The following is a 27,548-nucleotide window of genomic DNA, read 5'->3' as shown; positions in this document are numbered from 1 at the left end:
AATTAATGTTCAGACGGGGTACCATTTTGAAGCAAGATATTATTGGTTTTAGTGGGCTTTATCTACTATTTATGGTCTCTTAGATATCTATAAATACTCTTTATTATTTTTTTTATTCAAAATTAAATCTGAGCCTGATATCTCTAGACTAGGGATGCCAACCAATGGCACGCAGAAAAATAATCTGGACACCCCAATAATAATTGAGAATGACTGCCTGTATGTACTAAAAATCATACCTATATTATTGTTAAATTTTATCAGATATAGTTTTTTTTAAATGTCATAAGGAACGTTAGTGGGCATTGCTTTTGCCTACAAAAATATAGATAGGGCCAAAAAAGTCAACAATAGAAGCCAAAAGGGGCGCCGTCAATCGGCCCTGGACTACACGTAGCGTTTTTTTTAACGATATTTATCATTAAAGGTTCATTATCGCTGTCCTAGACCAACTCCTTTATTATCGCTATTCATTTGTTTTAAAATATCATATAATGTCAGATCGCAAAAATAATTGTATTTTGTGACGAATTGTAAATATTCGATAATGGCTCCCATACGATATAGCTTACATTACGAGGATTACTCTGAACACCTGATGTCGAGATTTGGTACATTATTGCAAATGCAATCACTGGTGGATATGACGCTTATGTGTAGTTCGCACACTCTGCGTGTTCACAAAACTGTACTGGCAGCTAGTAGCGCTTATTTTCAGGTAAACTTGTTACATATCAATATTAATATTTCTTTTGCAAATAGAAAGGCTAGAAAAAGAGTAGTCATCTTTTAGACTAAATAGTTAGTATAAATACAGAAGTGTCTATCAACATCATATCTCACGTAAGTGCAATAGGTATAAGTATATATTTTTAAACTTCTAGGAGGTTCTTCAAAAACAGACCGGCGAACCATTAATTATATTAAAGATGCGATTCAGTGTGTTGAAATGCCTTGTGGAATTTATGTATTGCGGTAAAACTCAATGTTTGGAAGAGAATTTGGACGAGTTGGTAGCAGCGGCGCAGTTCTTGAAGATTAAGGGATTATCAAAAGTCAACAAAGAGGGGCTTGGCATTACTAATGATAGTAAGATGTCATTATTATAGCTAGCAGCAATATATTGCTGCAAGAACTTGCTAGTCTAAACTTATCTTAGATAATAGGTGTACTGTTGACCAACAGGCATGTCTTACCTTTACATAATGAGACACAAGATATAGGTACTTGCGTATCTATTATCACCATTAAACTTTTTATCAGATAAAATAAGATGCTATCATATCCAGTGAAAATATTTTAGTTTTCCAGCACTCCAAGCGAGTCACCCACGCTGGTACAGTTCTTTAGCGAGTAGACAGATAAGGTTTAGTAATAAGCAATAAAAAAGAAAGAAAAATTATCTAATAAAATACAAATGTATATTAATGACCTAAATTTGACTTTAACGAACCTATTCACAGTGTTATAAAGTATAATATGGCCAATCAGGATCGTCATTATTTTCCAGGCGAGACGCTGGTTTTTACCCCACCTGTTGTCATAAATCGACCGCCGCAATCTTTTATCGACTTGCACGTGCAGGTAACTCGACCTACCTTTTTTAAAGAACAGAATGCGGAGAGCAAACGATGCGACTAGCATGCCCACAAATAGTAACAATACTACCCGTATTTTCATTTACAAATGAACCATGCGGGTGGCCGGTACTACACTGCGCTGGTCACATTAAGACATTAGATGCCAACTTCCCGCACTCAGAGACGTCTCTGAATGTGATAGTAATCTACAATGTTCTTAAAACTGGGCAACTGTGCAATTAAAATGCTTCATAGACGCGGAAATAAACATTGCGAGGGCATTTATTAAGCAGAGTGGATTTGGATTTTGGCTTCATATAATAATAAATTAATTTCCTGGGGAAAATAATGTATCTTTGCGAACGTCTCGATTGTTCTCAAACCATTGTTTGAATTATACAATCTCAAGTAATTTAACATAAAAGCTAGCTGAATTATGAGTCTGTTCATTTAATAAGGAGGGTGGCCCGAAGCCGCCGCAACTTGCTCCGGCAACGAGCACCAGTCAGACCGACAACCATTGCAGGACTAATAAGGTATACGAGTTATGTATTCAACTTAAAAACAACCACTTTTAAATATTTTATTTTAGTAAATATTTTTGGACATACATAGTTGGTTTAAGGGTCAGCCATAAGATTAGTCATAATTGAAACTATAATTATAGGACATGGTGGTGCGAATACCGTTTGACATAGAGAATGGTGGCGGAGTCAACACCCTGGACTACGGCGACGGGCCGCGAGCGATGAAACCTCGCCGCGGCAGGCCCAGTGTCAGGGTATGTACCTATCCATAATATGTTAACAGGTTAATGCGTGGTCCTTGGTCGAAGGTATATTAATTCAACATATTATTGATAATGTAGTCACTTTACTTTAAGTCGAGGGACAAAGGAAACGATTGCGATTATACTGTACAACTCTGCAAGTAAAATGTCTTTTCAATTTACCTAAATTAGGTAAATTAAAGAATTTGAATATTGCAGAGGTCGGGAGGCTGGGAGGGTCCTGGATCGCTGGGACGTGCTGCGGAGCGCGCTCTACAACGTCGCGAGCAAGACTCGCGCAAAGCTATTCATCATTTGAAGCATTTACAAAGTCGACATATGCAGGTAATTGATAAATTAATATATATTTACGATATATTAGTAATTTTACATATAACTCGATCATTGAAACTGTATTTCTTTCCAGGATTACATGGATAGAGTAACTCTATCGCAAGCTGTCAACAGTATATGCGGGCCTGAATCCTCATCCAACTATATGAACATCGACAACGACCTCATGTACATGGACCAGACGGTCTCCTCCAATGTGCTGGATCCGACCAATCCATACTCCAAGGAATCTACTGGCATTGACCCAATTACATCAAACTATCCGCCAACAAACACTACCACTTCTGAAACTGCGTCCACCGGTATCAGCACTGCTATGTCTCAATACGTTAACGCGTTGAAGAATGCCGGACTACCCACAGATTTGCCTATACTCTTCGAATCCGGTGACGGCTCATACATAAATGTCAACGAGCAAGTATTATTGGATATGGTACAAAGCAGCGAAATTCAGTACGAAGTAATCGAACAACCAAACATCATAGAAAAGGTCTCCGATCCGAGCGAAATCAAAAGTATCGACGACCTGTCGAAATCTATTGAACGTGGTGAAATGCTCCTAGGGAATAAAGTTTTCCCATCGACAAATGAATATGACAAAGACCCTTCGCAGTTCAGTCGCCAAGATCCCATCAACAGTTTAAATTCGATACTGCCTGACAACTTAGAAAGTTTTGCGGACCAGCAAAACTATGTGGTCTTAGATCCTCCTCTCCGAGATACTAACAGCTCAATGGATCCTGTGAATGCTGCCGATTTTTCATGCATCGATGGCGACATGCAATTCTTTACAAAATCGATGACCGATGATGTGAAAAAGTATTACGAAGATCAGCAGTTAAATGATGCACAAGTAATTGAACAATTATGCCCTGCAAGTACCACGTTGGATACAAGCTTTAACATGTCATTGCTCGATACCAAAATCTCACATTTGGGTGAAAACCTAACAGAACAGTATAATTCCCTAAACACTGACGATTTAAGACGAAGCGAGGACTGTTATGACTTTGGCCTGCAACTTCCCCAACCAAACGACTTTAAAGAGGAATCTCTAGAATGTCTGATGGCTACTCCGAAGCGAAATGACGAAGGCTCATACGAAGGAGGAAGTCAATTTGACGAAAGAAGAAGTAAGGAAAGAGACGATATAATAAAAGATTTAATAAATATGGAAAATAAGATAAATGTGGCGCAAAATAGTGAAAATCTTATTCAAAAAGCAAACAATAGTACTTCTGAATCAAACATGCAAGAATTTAATGTCGGGTCTGTATTCCAGGACATCAGCAAACAATTACTTTCTGATAAGGGGAATAATGATCTATCTACCTCTATTACCTCTAGTGGACTACAGTGGGATAGTTTTGACATTGACAATAAGGACGACATTGAAAATAATAAGACTGAAAATAAAGAAACATTTACCACAGAAGGACAAACAGATATAGTAAGAGAATCTAAGTTTTCTACTCCTATAATAGACTTGACGGACCCGGTGAATACCAACCCACAACAATGGGAGAGTTGCGATATGGATGTTAATGAACATGGCAAAAAAGAAACCGAAAAACCTGTTACAAATTCAGAAGACTTGGAAGACAAAGGGAATGATATACCCTATGCAGTAGGATTATTACCTTTAAAACAAATGGAAGCGAATGAAGATTGCAACTTACTGAAGCGGAAAAAGTCCATAGACGTAGATCTATTAGAGAATGTAGACGCTAAATGTTTAAAACGTAAGGTTAAACACAAAATAAATTTAAATTAATTACGCATGTTTAAATGGTCAATGGTTTTGTTAATATAATTATAATTAGCTTAAATGTTTAAATATGTTTCATTCTATATTTTCCTTTTAGCTGTATTATTTTATGATCGTAAGCTTTTGATTCAGCAATATTTTTAACAAAATCTAATGTATTCTATTCGTTAAGTAACAACAACAACAAACACACATAAAAGTAAAATTAAAACAATATTTCAAAGGCGACATTCAAATATAGTGATATACGTTTCACCTATTGCACATTTGTCTAATAACCAATTCATCTATTTTGGCAATTATTTTTTCACATTTGATTTTATTGTTTTATATTCCTGTTGCTCTCCAATAATTTTAAAAACTATTTTCAGATCCATCAAATGCAATTGCTGTTTTATTACACTTCTCTCTGAAGTCAAATCAGATTAAAAACGTTGTATATCAGTCGTCTCTCTCCGCTATTATTTATCAAGCCATTTTTATAATGAACAGATAGACAGCAGGTTGAGTATAGGGTTTTCGCAAGTGAACCACCAGACTTCAAAAATTTTACTAAAATAAACTTTTTTCAATATCACTTGAACTGTACTGATACTGTTCTTATAAGAACAAAATTATTTAGTTACGTTTTCACACCCCCAAATAGGTCAATGAACTTACTTTAATGACCTGAGGATAAAATTTCTTTTTGACCCATATAAAAAAAGTTGAATACGGCTGAGGTAAGATTTCAAATCTTGTAACTAAGTATATAAAATTAATTAAAAGAATAAACAAAAAATCGCACAATTTCCGTCTTCCACTAGTCGTTATAATTTTAATGCGAGTTTATTGGTTTGGGCCCTAGGGGCGTCGGGCTGACTTAAAATGATAACCGACTATTTTATAAATTGAGTAATTGTATGTCGAGTTAAATTAATGACACCCCCTTTCTGCAACATCCCTTGAATATATGTATTAGTCCAAACCTCACCGTATTTTTTCCACACATAGATGTATGTGTAAATACTCAACAATAATACACAGCTATTACAGATGTAAAGTACAAATAGGTTGATTACAAAATGTTTAAATAAAAAACTTCGTCTTATTATCATTTTACTGAAAACGTTACAAAGTATTTAACATTATAATATAAGGCATTTCATTTTTCTATTTTCAAAATGTGACGAAAACTACGTGTATCTTATGATTAACGACGAAATATTAAAATACCAGCTGTGACGTATAAAAAACAATGTTTGTAAATCTGCAATTTATTGTTATACTTACTATGAGTCAAAAATTAAATAATTCACCAAAACAATGCGATTTCAAAATAATTGAGAGAGGGTGTTTTATTGATCAAATACGAAATAAATAGATAGTAAATTAGCTTGTAAAATGAAGTGAAAATGTGATGAGTATATTAGAGAGACACTGTGATAATAAATATATTACTTTTTTTCTATACAAATCGTACCTTTAGAATTGAAGTGACATAACCCAGTAATATGGTTTTTTGTTTGGAAAATCTATATAACGTTTTTGACCTGAGTTTTATGCTTACTGTTTTTTTAATTGAAATTGTATGGATTGTGGACACTTTCATGCGAGAAAATGATATGTTTCTGACCTGTGTCAATTCTTTACTGATATATCAGAATAAAGCTAGTTTTAAAACTTATGTCTTGATAAGTCACTTTTGCAAAATTTTGAGTTAGGTAATTTTCATTCTCAAGGTACGACATTTTAGTCAAAACGACAAACTGTTATTAAATATTATCTACACCCTTATCATACGCAATACCTACTTTTCCGCAAAACATTCTCACAAATATACAAATGTAAAAATGTACAAAACAATAAGATTGCACAATGCGTTGCTTCTTTTTGTACCATATAAATTGTGTAAAAAAATAAAAATATATAAATAAAATCAGATTGTTAAAATGGCTCGGATTGTAAATTATGTCAATGTTCCAAAGACTTATAACTTACGAGATTCCTACAGTGATATGAGCTCGTAATATTAAAATATTAGATTATCACTAATTCGTAGAATACTAAAGCTTAAATATTACTTACATTTAAACATGTTGCAATGCTATAGTATATTTCGATAAACACAAGTTCACATTCTGTATACTTATAGCTTATTGCATACATGCTAAAATGCATTTCTATATTACTTATTGTCAACGATATTTGACATACTATATCTAAGTATATATAAAAATATAAAAAATATCATTTTAGACAATGGAAAGAAGAATTTGCTAATACTAACAGTATAAAATGGAAAAAACCTATAAGGGAACCTAAAAGTCTCAATAAGGTTAGTAAAAAAATTATAGAAATAATGTACATCTAACAAAAGAGTATTGGAAAAATAGCTACTCAAGTTGCACAGCAAAATGGCTCATACACAAACACTAAAACTAATACCAGCCGGAACGGAATGTGAGTTATTTGTGAAGTGCACATCACTATTTTAATATTCTTATAAACAAAGTTATAAAAATAGACTAATCACTAAAGCTGCAGTTTGAAAACATTACAATCAATGTGACATTGTATGAATTGTAATGCGATAAGTGACCCGACTATTACAATTCATACACGTGATAACATCCAGACACGGCAGGACGGTATTAAGACAGTCACTAGCAATAATAGTAGCGATATACTTTCTTTGTGGGCCGCGTCCCTGGCGTAGTATCCATTGGCGTCGGAGTGGTAGTCGCCCATTTGGAAGGTGATAGCGGGCGAGGACATGCGCCCGTCGCCACCATTAGAATAAGCCAGCACTCGCAGGTTGTAAGACTTGCCTGGCGTCATATTACCCACGTACGCTTCCAGTTTGTTCTCCACCAAGACTATTGTGTCGTTTGCGGTGCTCATGTCTTGGTCTATCTCCCATACGCGCACCTGAAAATTTTGTACAAATATTTCTTATACAATTGTAAAATGTAACACCAAAGATAACAAATATAGCAAATAATGTATTAATTTAATCCTTTATGGTCCATTTAAAACAAAACCACAACCACAAAGTGAGTATCAAATGTGTAAATAGAACTCCCGTGTAGAAAGATCAAACTTTTGCATGAAAGACAATCAAATATAAATTACCAATTCCTATGAGTAACATTTATAATTGGGTAATTGAAAGCCAGATACACCTATTCCGGCATTGTGCTCGAACATATTCGGCAGTATCATGGGATGCATGTTACGTACCCCTCTAGGATTTTTGTATATTTATTTGCAACCCTATATTATAATACTAGACATAATATATTATAATGTCCACTGAGCACGGACCTCTTCTACTGTATTATTGAGCCTAATAAATATTTCCTTTGTATTGTAACACGCACCTTGTACCCGAGGAGAGGTTCCTCCTCATCGGTGGGTTGTACGTAGCGCCACACGACGCGGACGGTGCTGGGGTCGTGTGCCCACACATTGACGGACGCTGGTGGTTTTTGGGGAGCCTTGCGGAATGTACGCTCCAAGAAGCGCTCGCTCTCTGGACCTTCGCCCGCAGAGTTGAACGCCATTACCTGAACCATTTTTAGCATTTAACACTTGCGTACTCAAAGGATATCCAGTATCAACAGATCTGTATATTACTAATAATTACTAAGGCTTTCTTTATCTCGCCAAACGTTAAAGAATCTGCTTTTGGAACCTAAAAGATGGCGGACAGGCTTTTTACAAAATTAAAAGTGATAAATTCAATAACTTATGAGACTTAGCCAATAATAACAAAGTAAATAAGGGAATGCTGGATTCGTGAGAAATACTCGCACTTGATAATTTATTTAAACATTCTAGTAAAATTGTTAGTTGGATCTGTTGACAAAACAATATAAAAGTCATTGAATTATTTAAAATGTAGATAATTTTTATTATTGCACTATTAACAAATAGAGCTACCCACTAGATGTCTGTGATGATGACTGTAATGTAGAGTATAAATATAAACATGACGAATGCATTTACCTTAACAAAATAATATGTATCCGGCTGCAAGCCCACAATAAGTGCCCAGTTGCGCGTGGTCCTTGACAAGTAATAGATGCATTCCTCCTCCTTGTTCATTTGCTTCCAATACTTCAGACGATGGCCGATGAGCTTTCCTCGGAGTCTCTCGCGAGACTGGTCGATAGGATTCCACGTGACGTTGAGGGCCGTGGAGTTGAAGGAGCGAGCGTACACGAGCTGCGGTGCCACTTGCGGCATGTCCTCAGCCGAATATATGGTCACCACCTCGCTCTCAGGCCCGGCGCCGTTATCATTAATAGCCTGCACTTTGACATCGTAAGGTGTGTAGAAATACGTTGGCGATATATGAACAACGTACGTCCCGATATTCCCATGTTTTTTGAGGACTTGCGATTGGAATTCGACCTCAGATCCGTTGCGTCGCCAAAATATCTTGTAATGTATACCAGGTCCGTTCTGTAATGATGGCGGTAATGGTTGCCAGGTAATGGTAAGGTCACCGGTCTTCCCACCGCCGCCGCCGACGTTGAACGGCGCCTGGTACGGCTTATCAGATGTTGTAGAGAATTGAGGACTTGGCGCCGACGGCTTACCAGCACCCAAAACGTTAACAGCTTGAACACGGAACTCGTAGACAGCCCAAGGCATCAACGTTGTGGTTATTGTAGCTTGCTTCCTTCCGTTATACCTGTCGACTTCCATCACATTTTCCACGTTGTCAGATATAACGTACCACGTCGAGTTCCAGTGGGTACGTCCTGTAACCACATACCCAGTAATAGGATGACCATTCGAATTACTGTCCGTCCATTCGAGAGTAACGGAAGATCTTTGAATGTTGAGGATTTGTAGACCACCTGGAGATCCCGGCGGGCCCTCAATCCGCAGTTGTGTGTGAGAAGAAATTCTACCTATTGCAGATTTAACGACACATTCATAATCGCCCACATCGGACAAACTAACGTTGTAAATCGTTAACTCGCCTCCTTCAATTTTGATTCTCTTATCAGCGTATAGGTCGGTGGCTTCTTTCATACGAATGCCATTATGATTCCACAAGTATGCTGTGTCCAATATAGGGTCTACTTCTGCATTGCAGTGTAAAAATACGTTTTGATTGACTTGTGTCGTGATGCGCGGCGGCAATCTCTCGATAAACCTTGGAGCACGCAGCACGATAAGGCGGCCTCTGCTTTCGTCTGTACCGTATTGGTTTTTGGCTACACAAGTGTAAACACCTTCGTCATCTCTAGACAGCTGTCGTATGATGAGGTTCCCATTATCTGTTATGAATCTTTTACCACCAGCTCCTATAATGACATTGTCTTTCTTCCAAGTAAATGTTGGTTTTGGCGCAGCCTCAGGGTTACATTTTAATGTTACATTACCTCCATCTGAACCATATGTCTCTGATTCAAGAGGACGTTTTTTAAATGATGGTTTCAAAGACAACACTCGCGAACTGTCCTGTTGAATAACTAGCTTTCAGTTGATTTTTAGCCTCACACTGATACATGCCAGGGTCTATTGTTGGATCCAAATATTTTATTATCAATACATTATCTTGTATTATATAACGATCCCTGTATTCTGGTTCCAATGTTTCCATGTCCAATTTTTTACCATTTTTCCACCATGTGTAGTTTACATCAGGAATGCCAAAAGCCTCACAATTCCAATGCAACTCTCCATTGTTGTCCATATGCTTATTTGCTAAAGGTATGGTGAAGTTCGGCTCAGCCTGCACTTTAAGGAAGACGCTGTTAGTGATATGGGCCCTGTCATTACGGACATCACAAATATATTCACCTTCATCTTCAACACCCACATTTGGTATTGTCATCACTCTATCAAAATTACTGAGACGTGCCTTCTTTGGTATAGGACTGTTTTTTCTGGTCCAATTGTAAGATGGCACTGGGTAGCCAAATGTAACACATTCTAATCTGACCTCTTGTCCCACTACAGGTGCTTCAGGAAACACTTTAGGGAAATTGTTTGGGAATTTCAGTTGTTGATAATCAGAATGTGGGTAAACTAATAGAGGAAAGAAAGGTCCATTTCTACCTGCATCAGATACTTTACTCATCACATTACAACTGTAATTTCCTCTGTCAATTGTTTCTAAAGCTGAAAAGTAAAGACCTCCATCATTTGACACAAAGACACGCTTGTCTTCCTCCACAAGGTTAGGGAAGTACCCCCGAGCCCACATGAAATTCACAGCAGGGTAGTAAGATGGTGGATCACAATATATCACTTTACCCCAATACTGGTTTCCACTTTCTATTGGCCTTTTCTGGTTGAACTGTCTTATAAATCCAAATGACAATCTCACTGATTCTGACCTAATTGTGCCAAACTTATTTGTTGCAGTACAATGATATTTTGAATTATCTTTTTCTGTGTCAGGGTTGTATATCATTAAAGTTCCTCCACTAACAATAAATCTTGACTCTTTTAAGGGATCTATTTCTGTAAACACAGGATTGTCAACTTGATAATCTTCTCTAAACCATCTGTACACTGGTGTGGGGTAGCCCCCTGCCATACAAGTCAATTGGACATGGTAGTTTCTCAGTGGATCATATATTGTATCCACAGGTTCTTTAATAAAATATGGCCCTCTAGGAATTCTCTCCGGATCATATGTCTCCAATCCATAAGTAAATGATCTTTTTCTTCTTCAATAAGATAGTGAAGTCTCTGTATTTGTCCTTCACATATAAAGTGGTAGTACTGTGTGCCCTCAACAGGAGCTAGTCCCCAACGACCTTCCTTATGCGAGAATCTATAGACTAAGTAATCCCGAGGGATTAGATTGTAACTTGTGTAGGTTAACTGACGGTCATCAAAAAATGCATTATCCAGCCCTGTTAACTGTGAACCATCAACATCATTGGCCCAGTATCCTGGAGATTGTTGATGCGCTCCAATGTACCATGACCCCTTCTGTGGGTCTAATTTCATCAAATTAGTAATAATGAAGCCATGTTCTTCAGCTGTGTTAACGGCAGCCAAATCTGCCTCATAGGCTTGACAGATTTTACGTGCTTCGTTTCTCGGCCGGTCGGGCGATTTCGTGAAACGATAGCAAGACTCTCTATAACGTATCCAGTTAGGTGGGCACTTATACCTCTCTTCATAGTCCAGGCCTGCGTAGTAACTAGCCGTATCATCTACATCATTGTCGTCATCATTGAAACCGTCACTGTTGTATTTACTGTCCTGGTAAAACGAACTTTGACTTTGTACTTCATTACCGTTTACAGGAAAACTACCGTAAGGTACTTGCTGGTTTGGACGGTACTGTGACACATTTTGTCCAATGTCCGGATATTGCAGTGGGTAATTCGGATTGTAAGTACCGGAGTCTGGGAGCTGAGTCTTCACACAACTTGTTACCGCGAGTAATAACAATGAAAACTTCATTTTCTGTAAATAATAACACTTGTCATATTAACTACATTCTTCATATGCGCATATTAAACATAATTTAGTGCTAACCTACCTCAGTGTACGTACATTACGGCTTTATTTCAAAAATGGCTTTTAATTATAATAAAAACGTTTAAGATGACAAACACCGGAGGAAAAGCCAGCCTCGCCCAAATTTTGTAAACTTAACTGACAAGTTCGTGTGAACTATAAGAACTGCGAAATAGTGATGCGACTCGAGCCCTATTTTCATTCGAGTCACTCAATTGAATTTGTAAAACTCGCACTCGACTGGCCCCTTTGTACTCGAGTATTGTAATTGCAAACTTGCAACTCGTGTGAGATTTTTTAACTAAAGTGACTCGAAAACTCGAGTATGACTCGAGTGAATAGTAAAATTAAGTGACTCGAGTCACAATAACCTATTCAAGTCGCAACACTACTGTGAAATGAGAGTTTATAAATAGTTTTGATTGTTATTTGCATATACCTAAATATAATTATTTGTTACTTGTATTATAAAAAACATATTTTTGGCAAATATAACTAATGAGTATTAAAAAAAATCTAACATAGACAGACAATCAAACAATATGCGTAATGTCTGAACGAAACATAAATCTATTATAAAAGGCACCGCACGGTTCGACTTACAGACTGTCTCATTCCACGGATTTCTGTTGCATATATAATATAATCATATTTAAAGTAATGTTTTATGGGTATTTCGCAAAATGGAGCATATTGTCGTTGTTATTAACCATGAGCACAATTGAAGTGGCTATATTAATATATATAAGTAATACAATGATACAATTCGGAGAAGTCCTTACAATCTAAGCTCACAACGTGTATAACCATAGCTCTGGGGACGAATATTTCTATTTTGCATGTATTTAATCTGTATAAAATAGCTGAGAATGAATGGAACAATATCGCAGGAAGAAAGAAAATAGTGATGTGAGTCGGATGGTACATGTATTAGGAATCAATTAATCGATTTGTAACAGAAAATATTGAATTTACTTATCTGACCTTTTACAATAATGTTATTTATTTATTTTATAGGACACCGGATTTCGAAAAATGACTTCTGCGCACATGTTTACAATAACAATAAATAGGTAAAAGGTAATATTTAAGACTTAAGATATCTAATTAATAATTCATTTTTCACGAGACATCCTTGAATATGAAAACAGCATCTAAAATCGTTATAAATATCAAACACTAATTCTTTAATGTTTGCTATGCGTACAATTATACTCCGGTACTTAGGGTTGCCACCCACTATATTATATTCAGTCGTACTATATTTTAGTCAATTTTACTACATATAATAGTAGGTAAGGAGGTACTCACTTTTAAGAGCGCTAAAACTCAAATTAGATTCTGGCCCCGATATAAAGAAACATCATTTCCAGCTATTTAGCACTACTTCTAACCGTTGAATAAACCGGAGTTCGCACTACACAAGTGCTTCCCCATTAATTGATCCTTCCTGATTCAGCGGTATCTTGGCCGACGACTACTAGGAACTCAGAATTAGATAATACGGGCGCTTAACCGCACAATAAACGATCCTCTTCTATTCCATAAAATTAAAAGATAACACGACTTTTATGTACTTAAGTACTTCTTGCTAATTGGGCCGCATTATATTTGATATAATTGATAAGTGGTATATGATTGGTTGAGGTAAGGTAAGGTGTCAACAAAAGACAACCAAAGATTTTTAACTTCGTCGTAACACTTCATCATCCCAGTCACATTTATTTCCATCAGCCCATAGCTTTTGCATGACCATTTTGGATTGGACAATGTAAGGCCCTACTAACCCTAAAGGATCAAATATTTGACTAATGATGGACAAAATGTGCCTTCTAGTTATCTTTTCATGGTTTTCTATGTTTTCTATCCCTATGGAATATGACATGTCTTGGCGAGCGAGCCAGTTTAAACCTAAAGTCTTACAACTCATGTTACTGTTGTTTGACAGGTCGACAATTGATTCAGGCTGAACTTGAGTGGTCATTTTTAAATTAGCAATTTCTTTAAGAATTTCATGACTATTTGATTTCCATTTATGCAACTTAAATTTGGCAGAGGCCAAAACATTGATAATTCTCTTGCTTAATTCAATTGTCTCAGTAAGAGTGCTGCATCCACTGAGCAAATCATCAACATAAAAATCACATTCAATTGACCGCTTAACTTGACTTGAAAATTGATCATCACAAACTGCAGATGCTAGACTCACAAGATTTTGTAGCTAAATAAGGTGTTAAAGTTAAAGGTTTTAAAAGAAAGATTTACTTAACCAGCGAAATTTTTTATACCTATCATTTCATGTCATATTATCGTTTTGGCTCCATAAGTGGTGTAAGAGAAGGAGAGGAGGGGACGTTCGTTCCGCCTCGGGTGCCAAGCACCAGGGTGTGATAACTTAAACTCACTCATATGAGCAAAAAAGAAATTGATAGAACAGTGTATGGAAAAGAAAAATTCTATCTGCTATATTTATTATATACTACGGGTATGATTTTCGTCTCTACCAGGGTGCAAGAATCGGGCGCAAGCTGGTGATTGTTGTGGTGCAAAAAATAATACCTAATTCAAACAACTATGATAATTATTAATGTTGGTATTGTATTCCCTGATTTTTATATTTACCGTTTTATGATATTACAGCTAAACTCAAAGGCTAAATGGAATCAATAAAACGAAAAAGTATCGAAAGTGTCTGAAAATACCATGAGACAACTTGTGTAAATAGATCTCCAGTTTTCTGCATGGGCGTAGAATGCATGTCCTCGTCAACAGACACGCTCCGTAACACATATTATCAGTTAATGTTGGTGTTCCACAGGGCTCTGTACTTTCACCCATCCTGATTATTCTGCATATCAATGATATTTTATCCCGTAGTAAAGATGTTAGTAAAATTCATTGCACTCAATGTGTGCTACGGTCTACCACCTGTATCACGGTGAATGCTCTGAATAATTGGTTAAACTTATCCCAACCTCTCCTTTTCCTTATAGAACCACGCGTGCCGTTTTGCGAAACCGCAGCTTTGTGGTCTTTTCCATCCCGGCAATCTTCTGAAGTCAACCTCTCTGCGTCATACTCATTCGGCCAAATTGTACTTAATTACTATAAAAAACATCACAATGTTGCCTAAGCTAGGAATCGAACCCAGCATCACTCCGTCAAGCTATGAATGCCACTGAACCACAGTGAGATTATTTTTGACAATAAGCTGAGGAAGTGATGCTTGAAGACACTCATGGGAATAAACAAACCCTTAGATTATATTACCTGGGTAATCTAAAAGTCCCTAACCTTGTTACAGTATTGCTACACTGATGTTCCTATTTCTACGTACAAAATGTAATCAGTGATAAACAAAAGATTATTTAGTTAGTTACTAGAACAATTATAAGAAAAAACTAAATTACGATGACTTTCGTATTGACTTAAATCCATATTTACAGAGAACACAGGTCACATAGTGGCCCGTAACACATAATTTTGGCAATTTAATACTTTTCTTTAGCCTTGTTCAGGTTTGTTTATCAACGGCCAAGTAAAGCTAAATTGTATCTGAATGATTGCCAATCGCAGAGCGCCTGCGCCTACGCGCTGCGAAGGCTGTCAAGCCGAAAGCACTAAGACCTCAACTAAGACACAGACTTTTGTCATAGCATTGCCTTACTTACTTAGCTAAGTTACGTTTAATACATACTGGAGATAAAAAATAAAGGAAATAAAAATAAAAAAGAAACTCGTCAGTATTAATATTGTTCACATTTTATTCTTCATGTTATCAACAAGATTTATGTGTCAATAATTACAATAATACTTATACTGTAGGTTTAACTAAAACAGATAAATTTTACAGATTTTTTCATTCAGAAATAGTATACGTATTGTATAAGATGTTAGTTACATGTTCTAATCCAAAAATGATAGATTTCACTCAGTTATCCGCACACAAGTTTACTCTTCTATAATAGTTCATCACAGATTAACAATGTACTTTTATTCGTTTCTTGTTTCCACAAAATATACAAAGGGCGGACCGTTGCGTCGCCGCGTTGATTATGCCATATAAAATTTTAACTATCCGTAGTACAACATTCTCAAAATACTATAAAGTATTGGACTAAATATGTACCAATGAGTGATTTGCCCGCAGGCAACATCCATTGATATTTATTGTTCATACACGAGACGCTCCAAAATAAGTTAAAAAATAATTTGTTTACAATTTATTCTTATTTACATTGTTAATAGGTTGCGATATGATTTAATATGTTTTAATAAATTTTCCTAATTTCTTATACCGACTGTAGGTATATAAATAAAACATGTTTCACATAATGTAATGTAAATTATTATAATAATAAAAATATTTCGGGCAGACAATATTAGCAAACATAACAATAAACAAAATATTCAATTAAATTAAAAGATCGAAAAAGTAGTAGCATAATCTCACAACAATGAATATAACAGTTCGTCGGTGATGTATTGGTAATGTACTAAATATCACTGGAACATCCCGGGTGTATGGAAACAAAACAACGAGGAGCGTACAGTCGACCTGCGCAGGCGCACACGACGCCAGCGACAACCTGCACTCGTGCCGTGTCGTGTCGCACGTCGCATGTCGCCTGTCGCCAGCCCGGCTGACGGTGACTTAAGTACATGCGCGTGCGTAAGGCTCCATCCAACCCTGTGACTGACACCTGACTCGACGCTCCCACTACAATACTATGTACCGTGTTAGATTCACGCACGTATACTATTGCACACATAGTATAAGATTATGCTAACGCCTTAAATAATGGTAACTAGATTCATCTTACTAATAATTATAACTAACGAGCTAGCCGCAGCATTCATTTACTTACACTAACCAATAAACCATAAACCAACGTTAAATAGCACCCATGAGAATATCATACATTAAAAGCGACATTTATATGCAGAAACTATACAATTAATCTATTTACAATATTTACATTTAACACTTTCAAAGCACTCAATATAACAGCCACCAACGGTAATGAAAATTACATTCATCATCATCATCGGTCATTGGCGTTGACCGCCAATTGTTAGTATCTGTCGCACCAGATCAGATAGCAAAAACAAACAAATGGTGATTATGTAATGGCTGCCTTAAATTATACAGTCTCATAAAACGAATATTTTATAATATTGTTCTTAAATGAGATACAAAGTTATATTACAATAATCAGTCGTGCTAGATAAGATCTCATTCTTGAGCTGTCCGGGATTGATTCGTAATTAGGTACTTCTCTACAATCAGCTATAATTATTTTAACCACACTGTAATATTACTAATTCTTTTATAATCGTTGTAACCGAAAAATCCGGCGCATAAAACTGTTCGTAAAATATGTTTACTAAAACTTACAAAAGGAATCTGGAATAGGCTGGATATTTTCGGACGCGAAACATTTATTTTAATGCCGATTTGCATTTCCTATGGTTTTGTCGTGAGTATGGTCGCGGGCGAGCAGCTCAGTGTCAGCTCACCAGCACGGTCTCGATCTTGAGGAGCTGGCGCAGCTTGTCGGTGACCCTGACGAGCGCGACCTTGGAGGCGCGCACGTTGACCTTCTCGCCGGCGCACAGCAGCTGGTGGCACTGCGCGCGCTCCAGGAACTCCTGCGTGCGGATCTCGCGGAGTAGCTCCCTCGGCGACCCTGAGCCGCAGTGGATTTGCTTCAGTAGACTGTCTTTTGATTTGATCTGCAAAACAAAATTTAAATTATTTTACTTTTTAGTCGTAATCTCTACATACTTTATATAAGTTTTAGTAGTAGGTAAAGTTTAACAAATTAAAATAAACTATTAATATTTGTTCATATTTTATTGTAACCTAAAAAACTGGCTATATGTACCTATTTACATTGTTCGAATATGAACAACACAGGAGGTACAATTGTAGCAGGAAAATTATTAAACGTTTATTAATAACAGGATACAAAGATAAACACCCTATATAATTAAGTTGATAAGAATTACCTGTTCCAAATTTCGTGTTAATATTTTCCTACATACATGTTTCTGTTTGATTACTCAGTAATATTATGCCGACTATGTTGTTGTCATTTATATTATTTATGATTATCATGTACTTATTATTATAAACAAGATACTTGTAGTACCTACTATGTTTATTAGGTACTTCATTTGTATATTTATTATACCATATGTTCTCTAAACGCGTACAAGTTGATTAAAGTAACTGACCAAATAGCATAATTATTAAGCTCAGATATGTCCAAAGCCAATCAGACGCTTTACAACCCCGGCCGGCCGCGATCCTATAATAACCATTTGTGAACTTCATCATCAGCCACATAAAGTGCACTGCTGAACATAGGCCTCCCCCAAAGATTTACAGACGCACCTGTCGAAAGCAACCTGCATCGAACGAGTTCCTGCGACCTTTATTAAGCGTTTTGTTTCTTTTGTGAAATTCTTACCTGTAGTAAATTAGTGATGTCCTGTAACAAGCACCAGAGTCCGTCAGCTGGTTGTCCTGGCGCTGTCCTGAGGCTGTAGAAGGGGGGGAAGTGGAGCCTCTGTGCTCTGAATCTCTATGGTGGAGTCTGGCGGCGGGGGCGGAGACCCGGGTGGCGGCGACGCTAGCGGGTCGCAGCCCAGCTCTTCGCGATCTTAACAAACACATAATCTTAGAAGTAACTGTAACATTCAATATCCTACTAGTGGCGAAGCGTCCATACAAGGCGATTCCCACCGGCTTCCCTTTTAGGTTTTCGGTGATACTAAACAATATATTTAATAGGTAAATTTAAATTTACAACATATCAGACTGGACAATAATTATAATAGCTTATTAATAATGATCACTTAATAATGACATCTATCGGGCAGTAGCCCGATGTTTCTTAATTTAATCGATATCGATTACTTATTTTAAATAACGTTAGATGGCGCATCTTGTATTTAGTTCCCAAGAAATTCCGTTACCTATGTGAAATTGTGACGCCACAGGAGCAAGGTAACCCGCTGTCAAGCGGCTTAATGTCGTAGTATGTTTTTTAATATAGATGGCAGCACTTTCTATGACTTTCTATGCTAGTGTTTGTTGGAATCGTGCGTAAGATATGGGCAAAGGTAACCCGAGCTAGTTCGGCTTCACGTTAACCGACTATGTATAGTTGTCACTTTTTACGTCCATCAAACGTCATAATTTATTATGCTACTAAGTTGCGGTGTTTGTGAATTGTCATATTCATTTTATTTTTTGATAGTTATGTGATATTTAGGTACCAGCGCTTTGTTTATTTATAAACTACAAAAATAAATGTGTATTATAATGGAAATAACTACCTGTGATCAGTTTAATGTCTACCTTTACGTAAGTATATTATTAGTATGTGATTTCACATATTAGTATTTAGATGGTAAAATATTGGAAATAGATCTGAAAGTTTTTGATTTTAGACACAAAATGTTTGTTAGAAGAAAATAAATATTATATTTTACTGAATTTAAAATAGCACCACGATACAAGCAAAAGTTAACGAATAACCTTTCTTGATTATAATTTAAATTGATAATTATATAAGTTTATCATGTAGACTTACGCCCGAATACTCAAACGCCACTTAAATATTTAAGATGGCCTCACGGATTTAAGCATTCGTTATCTTTGAAATTGGTATACTGAAACGTCACTTATTTCCTAACCTTAAATTTAAGGCGACGAAGGTTTAAGGTCCGCTTATTGATTCAAACGGTATTCACAAACCCTGCTTAAAGTTTGACAGCTATTTAAGGCCGCCTTATATGGCTGTTAATTGAGATTAATTTGAGAGTGCTTGCGACTACTCTCAAATCTTTACGCTAAAATATTTATTGTTGTGTTAGTTGTTATTATATTCTCTTTCGATTTAATAAAATGTCTTTTTCTTCACTATCATCACTGTCTGAAGAAGAATATAGGGTCAATCGAAGAAATCGAGAGAAATTAGACACTTTCGAAGAGTATTTATGTTCATTAATTCAGGAATTGTCCTAAATTATGCTTTTAATTCAGGAATTGTCATTTCAGCAATGTTCATTCATCATATTGATTTAAACTGGATATTGATCCAGCCTAGCCGGGTCATAAAAAGAAATACCAGATATTTATTGCCCTTCGTTTCTTTACTACAGGCACCTATCAAAGGGTCATCTGGGATATTTTTCATGTGTAGGAACCTACGGTACATCATGGTGTACTCATATCATGGCAATAGTTGTGCCTGTGCTTATATCATGGAACTAGTTGTGCCTCTGCCTACCCCTTCTAGGATGATTAGCTTTATTATGTGTGTATGTAACAGTTTTAAGGGAAATAAATTTTATTGAAAGTCAACATGTCTGAATGAAGAAATAATTATTAGAGAAGCAAGAAGAAACTTTATCATAATTATTATATTTTTTAATTGTAATTCTTATATATCAGAGATATAAACATTACATTACAGACATTTTGCTACACATAGTACATATATATAGATATGAGTACAATATGGTACATCATATTGTACTCATATCATGGAACTAGTTGTGCCTGGCGCTCATATCATGGAACTAGTTGTGCCTCTGCCTACCCCTTCTAGGATGATTAGCTTTATTATGTGTGTATGTAACAATTTTAAGGGAAATTAATTTTATTGAAAGTCTGAACATGTCTGAATGAAGAAATAATTATTAGAGAAGCAAGAAGAAACTTTATTGTAATTATTATATTTTTTAATTGTAATTCTTATATATCAGACATATAAAATTTCATTACAGACATTTTGCTACACATAGTAGATATATATAGATGCCTGCAGAAGTCTATTTATTGAATAAATTATTGATTGATTGATTATATATATATATCACACAAGAGAACCCACGGCCTCTCACTTCACAGCCGGCTACTCGCCCACAGCTCACTGCCTGTGTTTTTCACGGAAGCTGCAAATAAAACAAATATATTTTTAAAAATTATTTAACAAAAAAAAATCATTATCAGCCACATGATATCCATTGCTGAATAAAGGCCTCCCGCAAAAATTTCCAGATTGAATGTCGGAAGCAGCCCGCATCGAGCAATGCCCTTTTTTCTTAAGTCGATGGGCCTCCAAATAAATCCAATACTTACTTTTTCACTATATCCAGCAGTTCTTGTTTTTCTATTTACGTATAATGTCAACCCCTTTTTTGGGGTTTGTTATTTGAAGACTCCATTGATATAATTACAAAATAGAAACTTCTGTGGTAAGACGAAATAAGAATTATGAATATTGTTAACAAAGAGAATATAATCACTACGATTTAATTGTATTTGTTTGTTGAAGAAAATTTGACAGATACAGAAGTTTTTTTTTTCTTAAGTGACTAATGTCAATACTGATCATGCTGCCAAATGGCAAGTATAAATAAGTTGGAATGTATTTACTACATCCATGTTGAGAATTTAATAATTAAAAATCATTTTTAATTAAACTGCGTATTACGTTATTAGATTTTTTATGTTTCATAAATTATGCTGCGTGAAACGACACATAAATATCATTTTATTAAAATTATGTAAACGAAAACAAACTTTTTATAATCTATAGCAAATTAACTGCTCCTCAACTGAGTTTTCCGTAAAATCTTTTAATGTACGTTCGAGAATGCCATTTAAATTAAGTAGCCTGTTAAATTTAAGTAGGCCTCAGACAAGTTGGTTAGTTGAGTAGCGTTTCAGTATTCGGGCGTTAAACTGTTGGTCTGTTTGGCGATCGTGATACCTATTTCTATTACATTTACAGTTTTATTTTGAAAATAAACAGATACTTTTATGTAGGTAGTGTGGTTATTATTTTAATACTTACTTTTGTTGCTGTTATAACAAATTAATATATTATAAGTACTTATATTTGTGACTAATGGAAGAAGAATTATCTACGTTTATTGTTCGATTTTATGAATGTTTCAATTATTTACGCATAATAGGTAATTTAGTAGGTATGTTGCCGTTTGTTGATTTCGAATCAAGACAAATCTGTTGTCTTAGTTTTTGTTTCCGATAAATTGCCCCCGATATCTTAACCGACGCCAATTTTTTTTACACCGGGTTACCTTTTGAAAAATTTCACCCTTCGCCACTGTATCCTACTATACTAAATATATCAAATGAAGATATTTGTTTAAATTTAGCGTTCGGCCTCTGAACTTGTACAAACTTTCTCACAGATATAAGATTAAAAACAATAAAATGCACAGTTGTAATTTTCTATCCCCACAGCGGAGAAGGTAAGAGACGCGACCAAAATTTAGTTATAATACAACTATGGTTAAATGATATGTACATTGCGGTCAAATATCTACCAGGTACAATAAACATGAATATCAGTCCTTTATTTACAACTAGCTTCCGCCCGCAGCTTCGCCCGCGTGGATTTCGGACTTCAAAAATGGAGCCGGTCGCGAACGTTCGAGAATGTTCGTTTTACGAAGCTACTCGCTACGTGATTCGCTAGCCTCTAGGTGTCAAGCAAGCCGCCTGCCTGTGCGTTCGCGACCTTATATATATACAAAAATAATCCTTATAACATGATTCAGTATTCACGCGTGATGGCTCATTATTAGCGTATTTCATGTATAACATTGGTGTTTCTATACCGATTTCTATGATTATTTTTATGGAATATTTAATAATGTTAACTTTTTAATTAGGGATGACTGAGAGTGTTATAAACGTAAGAGTAGACAAATACAATGAGAAAGCTTCGAACTGCTAAGCTATCGGGAGTTACACGTGTTATTGTTAGTCAACCATAAAAGATAGACATATGCTGTCGTGTGATATTTTTTACATAATTTTAAGGAGAACATTTCCGTCATATGTGATTTCTGTGTAGCTTTAACCATTAAGGCTGCACACGCGACGGAAGCTTAAAAAATGGAGTTTTCCCGTTTTCCCAACATTTCCCTTCACTGCTCTGCTCCTATTAATTGTAGCGTGAAGAAAAGTATACTATAACCAGCACAGGAGTATGAAAAATGATTGTACCAAGTTTCGTTAAAATCCGTCGAGTAGTTTTTGTTTCTATAACGGTTATACAGACAGACAGACAGACAACAAAAATTTTACTAATTGCATTTTTGGCATCAGTATCGATCCCTAATCACCCCCTGATAGTTATTTTGGAAATATATTTCATGTACAGAATTGACCTCTCTACAGATTTATTATACGTATAGATAGATAGATTAATTTTGTATTATTTTGTAAAAGTCGGTTATAACTAAAATAAACAGTTTATGTATATTATATTGAGAATTTTCGTACCAATAATATCTGTGGGAGGTGGGAACCTCCAGGGTTCGACGGCTTGTCCTTGCACATCAGCTATGTGCAGGCGCAAGAACACTGTTGCCGAGCCCTCGGTCAGTTCTTCAGGCGTTTGTCCAGCGTAAGTGCCCAACAGGGGGTCCGCGCCGTACGCCAGCAGTAACCGTATCACTTCCACATGACAGTTCTCACATGCCTCGTGCAACGGCCTGGAAAGTAAATAAATAAAAATAAAATTACTTCCATTATTTTGAAAAAGTCTTAGATCTAGGATACGCTACAATCCATTCCCTATGTATTTACGCCTTCTTTGATAAATTTTACTTAATAGCCTTACCAAGAAAATAAAATACCTTGCCATGTGGTATCCCAAAGCAGGTTTTTTTATTTTCCTTATATTAGAAATGAATGTATAATAGATTTATATATTCAATAATAATAGATTTATAAAGTATTATCCTTAACGAAGGTATGGACAATGTTTATTGTTAATAAATAACTATTAAGGCGATACCTCAAGGTCCATTTTCATACATTTTGTTTCGCCTTTAATCTGGGTAACTAAACAAGTATTGGCAAGTAAATTTAAATTCACGTCTAGTTAGTGATTAGTTCTCGCAGTTGAAGAAAAATGTAAAATAATTAATAATCATGGATATTTCTGCCTTTAAAACTTCGACATATTAAATGTTAAAGGCCGAACTATCCATGATTATTAATTATTTTTACGTTTTTCTTTCAACTGCGAGAACTAATCACTAACTAGACGTGAATTTAAATTCTTTACTTGCCAATACTTGTTTAGTTACCCAGATTAAAGCCGAAACAAAATGTATGAAAATGGACCTTGAGGTATCGCCTTAAGATAAAAAGGTAGTTTTAATAAGTGACCCGGAAAATATCGCAAAGGAAATTAACATTAACAGACGGAACTTATCTCGCTTAATGGATAATATGAACACATTTTTATATAAACCAGGCAAATTAATGCGATTTCCTACCTACCTTCGGTAAACTAATATAAGAAATATACAAGCGACGTTTAACTCGGTGGTTGATTTAATTTAATATTACCAAAAAATCAGCGACGTGCTGTTTCATAAAATCTCTGTGTTGTTAAAGCCCAGTTTAGAACATTTTATCGATTATAACAATAGATAATTAATACTAATAAATTTATTATCACTTACCTAATACCTCCTTGCGCCGCCGCTGACACGTTAGCGCCATACTGCAAAAGCAGCCTTGCGATCCTGACGTGACCTTTCGCCGCGGCCACGTGCAACGGTGTGAAACCCGCATTGTCTTTAGCCGACGGATCCGATTCCATCTTCTCCAAACAGTATGCGACACAGTCCTAAAAATTGTACATAGATATTAACAGGTCTGAATATCTAATTTTAAAGAAATAAAAAGTTTATGTATGTATTAGGTGAGAAATCTGGCATTACGGTAAATCTAGTTCCGAAACCAGCCGGTGTCCATGAGATTACCTGTTGATTCGGAACTAGCAGGCCGCTTTCGGTAGCGTATAAGTTTTATAATCCATTAAACTTATTGCAGGATGAAACCGTAATATTTTTTATCGAAACGTAAAAAAAAAATTGTTCTCCTCTTAGGGTTAGATACTCTACCAATGTGGATAATTGATAAAATAAAAGATACTTACGGTGTAACCGAGCCTGGCAGCGCGATGAAGGTGGGTCTCTCCCACACTTTTGTTGATGAACCAACTCTTGATTTCTTTATGGATGTCATGAATAGACTCAGGACTTGGTTTGACAGCTGGTCTACGTATTTTGTTATTTGAATTTTCTTCTCTACGTATTATTTTCTTTTTCTTGCGGATATAATCAAAACCAGAACTAAATTTTCTCCTGCCAAATAAGCGCTTTAGACGTCTTTTTGTGTTTCCTTCCGTATTTGTTAAAGAGCTGCTTTCTTCTTTTGCTTTGATGTTTTCGTTATTTTCTGATGAAGGAGGGTTTTCTGTTTTGTGTTTGTTGGCAGAATTATCCTTAATTCTCTTATTTTTAAATGATTTCATAAGACTGTTCCTTTTCTTCAGGCGAAGAAGCCGCCCTTTCGCATCATTCCGTTTTAACGATTTAGTGCTTCTTAGTCCGTCTCGTATCGAACTAGATCTTCGTTTCATTTTGTCTTTAACGATTTTTTTGGGTTTTAATTTAGGTTTAGGTTCCGGTTCTTTTTTTATTTCGACAGGTTCTTTCTCCTCTTGTAGTTCCTCTTCTCTACAAGACGTTGGTGGTGCAGAGGCTGGCCTTTCATCACCGAAAACCTCTTTTATAGTAGCTCTTTGTTTCAGAACTCTACTTTCAGTTCTTGTTCTAGATTTTAAGACAACAGGTTGGAACTCTTCAGTGGCACCAATCAGTCCATCCGTATTTTTAATAAAAGCGTTTCTAAAAGCAGTTACGGTTTCTTTTCTAAATGCACCCAAGTAATATATGTCTTCCATCAATTTTTCCTTTTTTGCACTTAAGCTTCCTTTATTGCCGTTTTTTACAAGACCTAGACTCGGTGTCGGTAATAGTTCCGATGTATTAGATTTTTTTTGAATGACTTTAGGTGTCTTGTCGTCTTTATCTTTAGATTTCTTTTTAGGATTGTCCTTCGGAACGCATTTCTGTATAAGTACGTCTACAATAGAACTTCCTTTTCGTTTTGTTCTCGATGAGAAAACAGTTGACGTTGAAGCTTCCGAATCATAATGAAGCCTATGACGAGCAGAGCAACTAGAATTTGAATCTAAATCACTATCGAGTGTCAAGCTTTTTCTTGGCGTCTCGCACATAAGTCATCTGTAGCAGCTGACGGAGCCGAAGACGGAGCTGGTGAAAGTGGGGCAGGGTCTAAGTCAGGAAGTGATGTTGACCCTCTAGTGAGTAAAGTACCGGTGCGCCTAACGAACGGTCCACCCGAGCGACCACGTGGAATAGCAATAAGTCTTGTAGGCATGCGCAAAGAGCGCTTATATTTGTATAATTCTTCTTCCCAACCCGGATGAAAAGCAGATCCATCTCCAAAATCGGGCTTACGTACAGGAGTAGAACTATTACTTGTACTACTACTACTGCTGTCCACTTTTTTAGACGGAGAGGATTTTATCGGCGTTTTTTGAATGAGTGTGGTTTTATTATTATTATCTTTTTCTTCCGTTTTAATACTCTTGCGTGTTCGAAGTCTACTTGCGACACTTAGACTTTCATCATCGCTATCAGAGCTTGAATCAACGGCCTGTTTTTCAGTCTTAATATAATCAACTGACAATTTTTTTACTTTTGGCTTTGCATTTTGTTTCAAAACTTTGCTTTTGTTTGACTTGTCTTCTTTTTCTTTATTTAATGAAGAATCTAGCGATTTCCTGCTGTTTTTATTTACATCGACATCACAACATTCTAGTTTGACATAAGCAGATTTTTCTGATAGATCTTTCAATAATTGGTATTTAAGTCGTTCGCTTTGCTCCTTTTCCTTAAGTATCTTACTTTTAATAAGTGGTTCGTCGTCATCAGTAGACTCAGATTCTTCCTTTATAATAGTTTTAATATTTTGTTTTTCTTTTGATTCTCTTTTGGTCGGGATGGAACTTGTAGCCTGATCTTTATCTGTCTTACCTTTCATTTTTAGTTTTGCTTTTGACGTTTTATCGTTTTCCTTTGTATCACCTTTGTTTTTATCTTTTTTATTTTCCCCTTTATTACTTTTATCTGATTTTTGAGCATTTCTTGTTTCTTTACTATGAGTGGGTTCATTTTGAGAAATATTTTGCGATTGATGTTCGTTTTCAATTACAGGTATTGAAGACTCATCCAACTCAGGTTCTAAGACTTCATTCTGTGTTGTAATTTCTTCACTATCAACTGGTTCCTGTTTAATAACGATAGTTGGTTGTATTTCAGTCGATGATTTCTCTACAGCGTTTTCTATGATTTCAGGTCTTTGCGATTCATCTGATTTGTTTTCATTGTTATTATCCAGAGTATCAATACGTTTTTTATGAGCCCTCTTTTTATGGCATCCCGATTTAAGTTGTTCCATAAAACTGTCACAAGCACTAGCCCAATCTAAATCATCGGCCGGCAAATCTTCCGACACTATGATTCCTTCAGGATCTAAATTTTGCAGAATATTTTCCGTTTTAATGGAAATTTCAGCGTCTCTTTCGATTTCATCAATATTCATAGGTTCTGATTTAACTTCAGGAACCGTTATTTCTGACGGTTTCTCACTTTT

At 35.9% G+C, this 27,548-nt stretch overlaps 3 protein-coding genes across 3 annotated transcripts in view; 1 reads left to right on the top strand and 2 right to left on the bottom strand.

Moving 5' to 3' along the window:
- Positions 1-365: 365 nt before the first annotated feature.
- Positions 366-4,532, top strand: LOC115447619. The gene is made up of 7 exons (XM_030174776.2): positions 366-718; positions 885-1,089; positions 1,511-1,584; positions 2,039-2,116; positions 2,248-2,361; positions 2,569-2,694; positions 2,777-4,532. The coding sequence occupies exons 1-7, from the start codon at positions 548-550 to the stop codon at positions 4,475-4,477; spliced, it is 2,469 nt and encodes an 822-aa protein (XP_030030636.2). The 5' UTR covers positions 366-547; the 3' UTR covers positions 4,478-4,532.
- Positions 4,533-5,556: 1,024 nt separating this feature from the next.
- Positions 5,557-12,138, bottom strand: LOC115447613 (contactin). Its single transcript, XM_030174757.2, is given in 6 exon segments — positions 5,557-7,381; positions 7,834-8,019; positions 8,462-9,922; positions 9,924-11,141; positions 11,144-11,899; positions 11,976-12,138. Coding segments are annotated over 5 exon segments (3,933 nt in total). The 5' UTR covers positions 11,897-11,899; positions 11,976-12,138; the 3' UTR covers positions 5,557-7,066.
- A 3,552-nt stretch (positions 12,139-15,690) lies between these two features.
- Positions 15,691-27,548, bottom strand: part of LOC115447617 — a 75,039-nt gene continuing 63,181 nt past the window's right edge. Inside the window, 7 exon segments of the mRNA XM_030174771.2 lie at positions 15,691-17,689; positions 18,430-18,516; positions 18,518-18,621; positions 23,289-23,500; positions 24,482-24,648; positions 24,961-26,082; positions 26,085-27,547. Coding sequence (XP_030030631.2) covers positions 17,465-17,689; positions 18,430-18,516; positions 18,518-18,621; positions 23,289-23,500; positions 24,482-24,648; positions 24,961-26,082; positions 26,085-27,547 — 3,380 coding nt within the window. The 3' untranslated portion in view covers positions 15,691-17,464.

This window comes from Manduca sexta, chromosome 20 (genome assembly GCF_014839805.1).
Source record: "Manduca sexta isolate Smith_Timp_Sample1 chromosome 20, JHU_Msex_v1.0, whole genome shotgun sequence".
NCBI lineage: Eukaryota > Metazoa > Arthropoda > Insecta > Lepidoptera > Sphingidae > Manduca > Manduca sexta.
Note: the sequence above shows the minus strand (reverse complement) of the source record. Positions and strands in the feature narration are given on the sequence as shown.

Coding starts and splice junctions, on each gene's coding strand:
- LOC115447619 (XM_030174776.2), top strand. CDS start 548: ATGGCTCCCATACGATATAGCTTACATTACGAGGATTACTCTGAACAC. Junction 1,090..1,510: donor GCTTGGCATTACTAATGATA/GTAAGATGTCAT, acceptor ATTATTTTCCAG/GCGAGACGCTGGTTTTTACC. Junction 2,695..2,776: donor TACAAAGTCGACATATGCAG/GTAATTGATAAA, acceptor ATTTCTTTCCAG/GATTACATGGATAGAGTAAC.